Below are 12,423 nucleotides of genomic sequence, written 5' to 3' on the forward strand. Positions count from 1 at the left end.
ATTACTTTTTGCTTTTTAAAATTTATTTTGGCACATCTTCTATTTTGTTGTAGCTTTAGGTTGACAGGAAAGTTACAAAGACGGCACATAGTTCTCATAGACCCTTCCCTCACCAGTGTCTCCAATGGGAACATCTTACGTAACTCTGGTACATTCGTCAGTAGTAGGAAACTAACATCGGTACATTACTATTAACTAAATTCTAGACTTGATTTGGATTTCATTTCTCTTTCCACTAATGTTCTTTTTTGTTCCAGGATGAAAAACAAACTACCACAGGGCACTGTGTGTGTGTGCATGTGTGTAATTTGGCATTTTAACATCTTCACTGAAATGTAATTCATATACTCTAAAACTCACCCCTCTAAAGTGCATGATTCAATGGTTTAGGATGTATTCGCGGAGTTGTGTCACGTTAACAATGTCTAAGTTGAGAACATTTCATCATGCCAAGAAGATACTGTATCTGCTAGTATTCACACCCCACCCCAACCTCCATTTCCCAGTTCTGGGCAACCATGAGTCTACTCTCTGTGTCTATGGATTTGCCTAATTGAGGCACTTCACATAAATGGAACCATACATTACGTGGTCTTTGGTGACAGGCTTCTTTTACTTAGCAAAGTGTTTTCAAGGTTTTCCCATGTCAGAGCACATATCAATACTTCATTCCTTCTACTACCAAATAATCTTCCACTGTGTGAGGACACCCACATTTTATTTATTTATTTATTCTTCAGTTGATGGACATTTGGGTTGTGTTCACTTTCTGGCGGTTTGGAATAATGCTATGAAAATCCATGTACGAGTTTTTGTCTGGGTGTGTTTTCATTTCTCCTGGGTTTACACCTTGGAAACTGCTGGGTCATGTGATACCTTCATGTAACATTCTGAGGAACTACCAGACTTTTCCAAAGTGGCTGCATCATTTGATGTCCCCACAAGCAATGTGTGGGTGTTTTATCTTTCCAAATCTGTGCCAACACTTGTAATTGTTCTTGTCTGTCTGTCTGATTGTGGCCATCCTAGGAGGTGTGAAGTGGCATCTCATGGGAGTGTGTGTGTGTGTGTGTGTGTGTGCATTTTAAAAGATTTTATTTATTTATTTGAGAGAGAATGAGCGTGAGAGAGAGCAAGAGAGCATGTAAGTGGGGGGCAGGTGGGGAGAGGGAGAAGCAGGGTCCCTAGTGAGCAGGGAGCCTGATGTGGGGCTCAATCCCAGGACCCTGGGATCATTACCCAAGCCGAAGGCAGACGCTTAACCAAATGAGCCACCCAGGTGCCCCAGATGTATATATTTTTTAAAGGGAAAATATATTTTAATCTGTTGGTTACTTTCTAGGAAAGGAAGACAGTATGAAGATGTAATGCACATCACCCTTGGGTTTGTCTCCCTCCTTATTTAAAAACAAAAAACAAAAAACGTATTAAATACCTTCAACATATCAAATCATTATGTGAAGCCTTAAAAGCAGATGTAGTCAAGAAACTATCCTGCAAGGACTCACAGTTTATGTGAGAGAAAAGTGAAAGTGGACAGTTACTATATGCCTTGCACACAGCAGCACTAAAATGTGTGCTGACTGGGACAATGTGAGCTGTAATTAATAGAAAGGAGAATGAGAGGAACACCATAAGGAGTAACCGTGTTTGAAATGCTGTGTGCACTTCTGGCCAGGTCACAAGTGACACAAACAGAGACATGGGGCCAGAGTTAACGACTCTCTTCTTCCGCTCCATGCAAGGCATTGCACAACACAGAGTGGGGAAGTCAGAGACTGCCACACCCTTGTTAGAAGCAGAATTCAGAGAGCTCAGTTTCACAGAAGTTAAGGAAGCAGAGGGCTGAAAAGAGACAGTAGGTCCACGGTGCCAACCGCTACAGAGACGTCAAAGCAGATAAAAGTTAGAAGTTATCAGACTGGGCAACTGTGAGGTTTCTTGTGACTTTGGAAAGAGCAGGTTTTAACAGGACAGGTAAGATCAGAATTAAAACTGTAAAACATCTCTTGATATCTCCAGATTCACAGTACTTTACAGTTCGTAAAATACTGTCAGCTAGATTGGACCTCTCTCCTGGCCCAGGAGGAGCACGATGCCATTTTGGAGAGGAGGCCACGCACACTGCATGAGGCTAGGTCTGGGGACCGTATCCTCGCATATGAGCTGTACTGGTGACCATGTCTGCTCCGAAGACTGAGCTGCTTGAGAATAGAAGCACATCTTTATTCCAGGTCTCCCGATAGTATTAAGTGTGGGGTTTATGGCTGGATGCTTAATGAATAATCTTTGAATTCATTATCCTCACTGATTTTACAGAGAACGAAAAGTTAGGAAAGCCTTTGATTATCACTCTGCCTCCGTTTACCAGACCCACAAACAAACAAACAAAACTGAGGCCAGCGGAGGTGAAGGAACTCCAACAAGTCAGTTATGGTACTCAGAAACGGCGAGGGCGTTTTCCTCGCTTCCAATCCAGCGTTCTTTCCCTAACCCCACAAATGCGCCTCTTCTTTTTTCTTTGTCTTGGAATTCAACAATTGTTTAAACAAGTTTCAATAACAATACTAAACTGAAAAAACCTGGCAAAGTGCAATTCAGATCTCTGGAGAAGATTAGCTGGAAAACAGAGTCCCTGTTTACTTAAGACAAAAATATTTTAAAAATAAAATATCAAAATGAAACAACGAATATATGGAACTGTGGGTGCCAATTTTTTTTAATATCAGAATTCTGTCATTAAGAGAAATGTTTTCTGCTTGTTTCGGGCTGTCTAGAGGCCTGTTTCAGTCACTGACAGCTAATTACCAGCGATGTGCCACGGATCGACACAAGACACTTAAGCAAATCTGGCCACAATGCAGCTGTCAGCCGGTTCCTTCTTCTGAATTAGGACACATTTACAAACATTTAAAAGTAAAATCTATATTGAAAAGTGGTAAGGTTTCAGGTAAATCAAGACTTTCATCAGGGAAGGACAGGGAGATCTAGTAATAAGAAGGCTTCACTCTCTTGCGGTCAGTGACACACAGATCATCCACACAGCTGGCCAGTCTGTGTTTCGAGGGCACCCACCTTAGGCAAGAAACAGTGTTAAGGGCCAGCAACAGAGAGATGAGTAAGATGGGATCCTGACTACAGTTTGCACGGTAGGTCTCACGGTTTACAAGTGTGAGGAATTCTTTTTAATTGGAAATACCACGGGTTGCATTTGCCTTCACACCCCAGGATGACAGAGGTAAATAACCATGTGAAACGACTCCACCAACTGTGGACCACAGCTCGGGAAACATTGAGTAGTCACTGAAATACAATAGGTATAGGAGTACTGGAAACCCACAGAGGTAAGGAAGCTCCTAGAATAAAATATAAGAAATAAAAAAATAAAGGATAATTTCTGGTTCAGATAGTTGAGAAAAGCTTAGCAAAGGTGGTGGTATGTGAGGTGGGCCTTGAAAGGGGGCAGTATGCTCCGGATTAAGAGGAGAGGCAGGGAATTCAGCCATGTGAAAAAATGATGAGCCATCAGTCGGGACACTTCAGAGCTGGAGTTCATAGCCTTCTGTGGCACAGACTCCTTCCAAGAATCCCAAGGAAGCCATGGAACCCTTACCAGAAACATGCACGTGTGTATCCAGTCAGTGGTTCTGGAGCACACCCTTGGAACCCAGATAAGAGACCTTTTCCTCAGATGTTTCTGAGGAGCACAAAGAGCCCAAAGGTTCCCAGAAAGAAGAATGGGGGGTATGGCTACAGTGAATCCAGGCTTTATTTTCAAGCAAGGGTGGACCCTCCCCCCAATTACAGAAGCAAGGGGGTGAGAGCAGTATTATGCCAGGAACATAACTCTAGAAGAAGTGTATCGATAAAATGGGGTAGCAGGGAGGAAGGGAGCAGGGAGCAGCCGGACACAGAGACCAGCAGGGAGGAACCTGAAACTGGACTAGTCCAGCAGCAGCGTGCAGCTGGACTGGGGAGGTGGCCTCCGCGGACAGAAGCAGCAGCAGATCAGTAAAGTAGCACAGAGGGTAGAATCCACAGAAATAAGAAACAGCGGTCAAAATCCACCACGTAACAGACTGGAAATCCAGTGGGGAAGAATAGGATGACGCACTGTGTTCGACCGCGCGGAGCCTCAGGTGCTCAGATGTCTGTCAAAGAGCACAACATGAAGCAGCCTGGAAAACTCCTACTTCTGGCCTCTCACACACATAACCAGGGCAGAAGTGAGTGTGCGTTAGGGAGACGTGCCTAAGTCAAAACCACAACAAGATGCTGTAGCACGGCCGTGAGGGTGGCTGCGATCACCTCCCACCTCCAAAAACCACCAAGGAGATAACAAGTGTTGGCGAGGGCGCAGAGAAGTCGGAATCTTGTGCACCGCTGGTGGGAATGTCAGACACAAACGTTGCTGTGGAGCAGGGTGCTGATTCTTCCCAAAACAACACAGAGAACTACCATATGATCCAGCAATCCCACTTCTGGATATATGCGAAGAAGAATCGAAAGCAGGGACTCAAACAGATATTTGTACACCCATGTCCATAGTGCTGTTCACACCAGACAAAAGGTGGAAATACCCTAAATGTCCATCAGCAGATGGATGGATAAATAAAATTGGTATGCACATACAATGGAATACCATTCAGCCTTAAAAAGCAGGAACCTCTGACACGTGCCATGACACGGGTGACCCTGCAGACACTATGCTAAGTGAAATAAGCCAGTCAGTCAAGTACGAAGACTGTATGATCCCACATATGCGAGCTAACCAGAGTGGTCAAACTCACAAAGAAAAAAAAAACAAAACACAAAAAACAAAGAACCAGAATGGTGGTTTCCAGGGACGAGGAAGAGGGGGGAGAGAAACGCGGAATTACCATGTAATGGGTAGAGTCTCAGTTTACAAAGACGAGAACGTTCTGGAGACGGATGGCGGTGATGGCTGCACAACAATGTGAATGTACCGAAGCACCACGGAACTGTATACCTAACGTGGTACATTCTGTATCATGCTTGTGCTCCCACCAAAAGAAGTGTGCGGCAATTAGAGATACGCAAATGAACAAAGTGGTCAAGCGGCCCATGCAGTCAGGGGCAGAACTGGAATTCTGGGCCAGATGCTACCATCATGGTCAATGCCATTAACCAGAGAGCAGACTCCAAGTGCACCAAGTGTAGAAAGAATGTCAGAACGCGGATCAGCATTTTCCGCCACATCCTGTACACACTGACAGCAACACCAAGCATACTGTCTTCTTGTGTGAACATATCGTTCCTACTATACAAGTAAACCGCTTAAGAGATATAAACTGGATTACAGAACATCCTCCCCATCCTTCTGCCCTGTTTCAGAATCTGCTGTCACAGATAAGTCTGCCCTAGTCTCGGTGCTATTCTTCAACAACTGTTTCTTTCTCACTCACACCAAGAGACAACTTGAAGACCACACTCTGTGGCCACACTGGAAACATTTTCAGAGTGCTTCCTATAGGCCAGACACAACACCAAGCCCCGAGTACAGACGTGGTAACACACCTGTTTACTCATTAGTCTTTTCCAGAAGTTGACCTCTAAGACTGAGATTTTTCCGTAAACAGATGATAAGCTGGTTCTCTGTACTATCAACACTCTTCTTAAGCGGCTGAGACTAGGCTTGGCAAGATTCTGACTGTTAGTAGAATGAGGAGACAGAAAAGGAAGAAACGACAGTGTTGAGATGCCAATAATTTGAGTTTTAAGAGAACAATGAAGATGATTATGAGCTCCTCTCTCCAGATTTTGCCCTATGGACTCTTTGAGCTAGTAGGAGCAAGATGCAGGACTGGCAACTGACTAAACAGGTAGGATAGGGAAGAGTTCAAGATGGTTCAGAAGTTTTGTTTAGCAAGTGAGGAGGAGAGACACTACCATTACATATCCATGCTTTTGGGAGGAAGAAGTTACCAAAAACCTTTCTGGCTCTGACCCCATTTATAATTCTTTAGCTAGAAACCAAACTTAGTCCTTTGTCCATACTATCTCCATGATCCCTCGATCCTGGACACCACAGGTATTCCACATCCAAAGTTTGGGGGAGCTACGTGCACATGGAACATGGAACAACGGCAGCTCAGAAGAAACATCAGTGCCATCCAGGTAATTTTTCATTCCTGCATGAAGCCTGGGACTCCCAGTGATTATCTAAACTGCACCCACATTGTGTTCCCACCAGTCTGAAAATAGAGTTGTACATATTTCCAGCAGAGAGGGAACTGCCTTTTGTCTTTGGCAGTGTTTCTCCTACTGTTTATATCTAAACGTCCTAATAATACAAGCTCATGGTTACACCCAGCCTTCCCAGCCACTGCTCATATTTACTTCCTCTGCAACTGTCTCAGGAGATCCAGCCAGAGTTACAAGGCTGAACAAAAAGAAGCAAAAACCCACCATCCGGACATGGAAGCCAATACTTGAGTCAAAATCTTTTCAGAGAATCAGATTGCAACTGAGCAGATATGTGCAGTTTTCCTCAGTCCTTAGCTTCCTTACATCTTTTGTTTGATGCAAGGTGGAACGGTCTTAGAGAAAGTAAACTTATAAAGGATATGTGTATTTCTCGGGAAAATGACACTAGACTTAAGAGACAAATTACTCCTTCTGAACTTTGGCTAATTAAGTCCTGTGGCCTGCCCAAACATCACGGATAGGGATGGGGTTGTCCGCTGTAAGTATTTTCATTCAATGCACACAAAACATGGTTGCAAATCTTTTACCCATTCTCCTGACACTCTTAATTACTAGCTACAAAGTATGCTTTCACTAAACCATCAATAACATGAAGAATCATATTATTATTAGTAGGTACTATTTTTCCAGGTACCTAAAGTTATAAAATTAGGAAAACAGAAATGGGCCTTGGACTAAAATCAGTTTACATCAGCAATCAATCCTAGATTCTGATGCCCTTCTTTCTGGTATGCTAGTTTTGCAGGAAGTTTCAGATATGTAGTGTCCTCCTGTGTTAACCCTGGCCTCAAAAATACTCACCATGAGTTTAGCTACTGAACTATGTCAGGTGAAAACGTCTACCATTCACCAAACTTATGAGTTCCCTACTAGCTTTTTGAAGAATGTTGACAAAAACAGGCACGTTGGTACCGAGTTCCTGACAACAATAAAATTCTTCCATATCCCATTTTGAGCATGTGACTCATAGTTACCAACCACTTATCACAGAGCAAGAAGTTATACACACATTGAGAGAGGATAGTCAAGCGAATGTCATCTAGTGAGGAAGAGCAATGTGCATGCGTGTACAGGGCCGGAGGGGTAAGTGACCAAGGAATACTGTTAACTTATGCCTTATTATTTAGCAAAGCATTCAGAATGGAGGTAAAATTTCAGGGATATTGAAGGCTGATGATGGGGAGCAAGAGCTGATCTGAGGACAAGACCAACAATGTATACAGCTTTAGGGAAATCCTAAGGGAAGGCCTTGATGCAGAGAGCTACCATGAAACAAACTGTACGGAACTGACAAAGGGAAAAGATGGGATTGCAGCAGAAGCCGAAGAAAGCATGGGTACATAACCCAGGAGAAGAACTGTGAATCTAATCTGTGGTGAGTTACTAGGATGCCGATGGGAGGGCCTGGAGTTGTAAATGTGGAATTCCACAGAAGCAGCCCCACAATCTAAATTTTGTGTTTACTGTCATCCTCCATTGCTGTGTTCTTATGCCAACCTTTCAGTACATGAACCATAGCTTACAGAACGTGATGTGTAGGAATCCTTACTTAGAAGTCCTAAGGGATTAATTCACTCAATTAACAAAACTTTTTGAGCATTTAATACAAATTAGGAACATTGTTTTCAGTATTTAGAAATAGCAAACAGATGAAAAACTTACAAACTCATTTATATAAAAGAGCAAATTTCCACAGACAAAAGTGGTGTGAGAACATACACATGATCGCTTGAGAACTGAAGTGGCATATACACCCAAATATAATAATTTTTTAAAAGCACTGATTAAATATACTGAAGCTCAAAATGAAAGATAATTGGACAATACTTTTTTTTTTGAAGATTATATTTATTTATTTGACACAGAGACAGCCAGCGAGAGCGACAGCCAGTGAGAGAGAGACAAGCACGGGGAGTGGGAGAGGAAGAAGCAGGCTCCCAGCAGAAGAGCCTGATGTGGGGCTTGATCCCACAACGCCAGGATCACGCCCTGAGCCGAAGGCAGATGCTTAACGACTGAGCCACCCAGGTGCCCCTGGACAATACTTCTGAATGATTTAAAAAAAAAAAAAAAGAATTATGGAAAAATCTGCAAAAATTTGTGCAACAAAATGAATTTACAGAAGTTCACGAATCTGCCCTAAGTGTTATGGAAGGAATTCCTGCCCTGGGAAGGAGGCGCTCAAGACAGATTCTAAGACTATTTCCAATAAGAAAGTCTAGCATCTGACTCTTGATCTCAGCTCAGGTCTTGATCTCAGGGCCATGAGTTCAAGCCCCATGATGGAGCCTGCTTAAAAGAAAAAAAAAAAAAAAAAAGGAAAAAAAGAAAACAACAATAAAAACCCCTAACATCTAAAATAGAAAAGAAACACATTATATATTTATATGAAAACTGATTCACATATTCAGGTAACAAAAGGCACTGCTGACTCGAAGAGGAGGCCTACAATAATAGCAAGAAAAAGCATGAACTTTGAAAACAATCAGATCTGGGTTTGCATCCTATTACCTATTACACACGAGCTGTGAGACCTTCGGAAAATTACTGACTACCCCAATCTGTTTTTCCAGCTGTAAAATGAGACAAACACTAGGAATGTAAAAATGAAATGCCCGGATCTCATATCCCTCTACTTCTTCCTACTTAAGACCACAAAACCAAGTTACCGTGCCTCAGGCTGCCACAATGGTGGCCTAACTCATTCCCACACCACCAGAAGATTTGAGAAGTAACATACCCAAACAAAGCCAAGTCCTCCTGGCTGTCAAGGCCCTGCTTTTCTCGGTCCTACTTATGACTCTTCCAATACTGGTTCTCTGCTTGCTCAGTGTGGCCCCGTCACGGTGGCCCGGCCACTGCTACCCCGAGTACCTCCGGGCCTGGGCAGTTACTGTTCATTCTCGCCAGACACCTTCCCTTGGTAGAGTGGGCATCTTTCCAGCCCCTGGAGAGCAGTTTTTAAATGGCAGCACCTCAGAAACATCTTTATCTAAAAGATACAGAGCCTGCTGCATATTCCTGTCAAATCGCTTATAGTAATTCCTACTTTTTAATTTCTCTCTTTATGGTCTGTTGTTGAGCAATAGGAGGATTTTAAAGAACTGTGTACCCCTTGGACTTAGTGCCGTTGCTGGCATCAAACGGGTCACTCATACTGTTTTAGGATAGCTCTCAACAATGTCACCTTCTGTCTCCAAAGCAAAAAAAATTTACCTGAAAGTTAGCTGTCTTATTTCAAACACACTATTTTTAGGACTCCTAGTGTTTACTTATTTGTAATCAATGCCTATTTTCTGAGAAGTGAAGTTTTCTCTTGTAAAACTCTTCCATTATACAGTTGGACAGCATGGTACAAAACAAAACCAAAAAAGAATACAAACAAATTCACCCAAAAAACTAATTCTATCCTTCATTAGCTGTGGCCTTGTGAAAAAAAAAAAAATCACATCTTTGTCAGTCCAGTACTTCATACTCCTCACCATGGCTCCGAGAGCAAGAGAAGACTTCTGCTCTTCATATGAACATGGTGGGGGGCGGCGTGGAGAGAACAGCTGCGGCCCGAGCAGAAGTCTCAAATGAAATAACGTACATGGAAGTGTTTTGTTAAAACTGTAAAACAGCATCTCTGAGGCCAATAGGCCCATGCTGACTTAGCTCCACTTGTAAAGGCTTTCCTTCCCCGCTAGAGTGTTGAGTACTACACATTTAAGGATTATTTTAAATGTACGATATTCCCTGTGACCCCTAGACTGGGATGTTCTACCCTCCCTTTTTTCCTTCTTTCTCTTCCCATAGACAAAATCTAAGATCACCAAAAGTCAAGCATATAAAGGTCCTAAAAACTGGGCTCTCCTAAATACATTATATGAGGACAAAAATTTTAAAACACTACTGTGCTTTCACAGAGGTAATCAGATTTTGGAGAAACTAAAATTAATAACACCTTGGAACAAGTTCAAAATGCCAAGTCCCTAGCTGCTCTCAGACTAGGCCTAGCAAGTCAGACAAGTACCCAACAGCAATTAGGAGGGACCGTGACACCACTCTACCACAAATCACGACTCCTACACCTGGCCCCTCATCCAAGGTGGTATTTCATTGGCTTCTGTGTCTAGCCTTCTAGACCCATTTCTTGGCCTCAATGGGCCAATGAAAAAATTGGGGAAGTCTCAAGTAATAAACTGAATTGATAAATTGATAACACAATTCCAAAATTTCCTTGACCAGGGCAATACGTTACCACTCTGCCTACACTCCGCTAGCTTTATGCTTTCACAAGTGCAGGTACTGAGGTTCCTTTGGCATCCGTGAAGCACTTGGTTGACTTCCAATTTCCCCTGCCTTTGCCAGAAAACTGCTAACTTCCAAAAAGTGCTCCTTGAGTCGTCCAACATTCCCAGACTCCCATCTTATGGCTGGAGGAGTCCTTACTAATTTTAGATTCAAGGATGCCTTCTGTGAGCAATTAGCTATTCTGAGTCTCCACCCCCATCCTGCTTAGACACCCAACATCACTAATGCCAAGAAAACAAATACAGCTATCAACAGTCTGTGAAAAGCAGTCAAACCAAGGCAGAAGCACCACTTTGCAACTTTAATAAATAAGTTGGAGAGCCTTCCAAAGGAAATAAATGTCCAGTTTGCCCCTGAAGAGCTGCAAGAGACAGGAGAAGACAACAGATAGAAAAGATTCAGAAAAAAGACAGAGAAAAGGCAGAAAAGGAGACCAATAGAGAGTGATATCCAGATGGGTGGGGCTGAAGCAGGGGAGGGTGAGGGGACGGGGAAGAGGGACGGAGGGACAGACAGAGACATCTTAGGAAAGAGCAACTCGGAAGGTGAATTTCTCCCACTGTGATTTTCAAGAGTATGAGGTTCTCCTGAGCTTAAGCATGCATTTTCAAACAACCAAAATGACATTTCAACAGTAAGTGCGGCTCAATACTGACTCTTAAGCCCCCCATCGTCTCTGTTCAGATATTCTTTTCAGGACCTTAAAATCACCAACCTCACCCCTGCGCTCCCAACTTTTCACACCTCTTTTCAGCCTTTCTCCCAGTATAGGGCAGCCGGGCCCTCAGTTACGGATGTGAAAAGATAAAGGAGACTGAGGGCTCTGGGACATCTGAAGCACGGCCCCTTACCTTCAGCAGCACCACATCCACAGTCCTGTCCACCTTGGAGATGTCACACAGGCTATAACGCCGCTTATGCCGTTCATACATGTTTGTTCAAACTGCACTCCCCCAAGTCCAGAGTTCCCAATTTCTCACGCTGAGCTGGAGATCTGTGCCTTCTCTACAAAACCCTCAAAGGGTCCAAAACTGATTAAAAAGAAACCCAGCGGAATCCAGGTCCTTGAACGGATGGAAGACTTTCTGGCGACTTCAGGGCACTGGAGTGGTAAATCTGTAATTCATACTATGAACCGTAAGTACCTCCTGATGCTATACTTCATGCAGATCTCGAGCGGAAGAGAAGCACACAGCGCCTCCATCACTGGCGACAACTCCAGGAGAAAAACTAAGAATGAGCCGGCTGAGCATAACCGCCGACGCACGTGGGGTTTGAAAAACCCAAAGCAGGCAATAAAAATCCGGTATGCACTTTGTCAGGAAAAGCGAAAGACAGAAAAAGGTAAGACAACTCTATTTCGAAGGGATGGCATGAAAACATTCTCATTCTCTCATTAAATTCTGTTCTTGCTTACCAAAAAAAAAAAAAAAAAAAAAAAAAAAAAAAGGACAAGGAAGGTAAATGTGTCCTTTACAGGAAACAAAAATAAAAACCAGTAGAAGCTTGGAGATTTTGTTCAAAGTAGAGTCTTTGGAGGCAGCCTCTTGCTCACCAGGCAGTAGGGCTTGGTTCTGATTTCAGCTGAAAATCTCTAATGACAGCAGAGGAAAAGGCGAAAAGAAAAAGACCACTCCTCCTGCTCGACTCCCTCCTCCCGACTCCCTCCTCCCTTCTTGGGCGCTGGCCCTTCCCTACCCCGGCCCCCCCTTTCCCTCACCCTCAGGAACGTCACTACTTGCCCTTTTAGCTCCGCACCAGCAGCCTTGGAGGTTTGAAAACCTAATTGCAGTGGGAACATGATTCATCCACAGACGGAGAAGAGAAAAACAAGGCTTCCTTTTCCAACCCACTTCCTCCTCCTCCTCCTTCTCACTGTCCCCCATGAAAAAGGCTCTG

At 43.4% G+C, this 12,423-nt stretch overlaps 1 protein-coding gene across 19 annotated transcripts in view; it reads right to left on the reverse strand.

Annotated features, from left to right (window-relative positions):
• AKAP13 (A-kinase anchoring protein 13) overlaps positions 1-12,423 on the reverse strand; it is a 326,662-nt gene that overhangs the window by 102,025 nt on the left and 212,214 nt on the right. Inside the window, exon 1 of one of the 19 annotated variants that reach the window (XM_011228488.3) lies at positions 11,376-11,456. The exons of the other annotated variants lie outside the window; for them this stretch is intronic. Coding sequence (XP_011226790.2) covers positions 11,376-11,456 — 81 coding nt within the window. Of the gene's footprint in view, positions 1-11,375; positions 11,457-12,423 lie in introns of those variants that run through there. 19 annotated transcript variants of the gene reach the window in all.

The sequence above is a fragment of the Ailuropoda melanoleuca genome, chromosome 9 (genome assembly GCF_002007445.2).
Source record: "Ailuropoda melanoleuca isolate Jingjing chromosome 9, ASM200744v2, whole genome shotgun sequence".
Classification (NCBI taxonomy): Eukaryota; Metazoa; Chordata; class Mammalia; order Carnivora; family Ursidae; genus Ailuropoda; species Ailuropoda melanoleuca.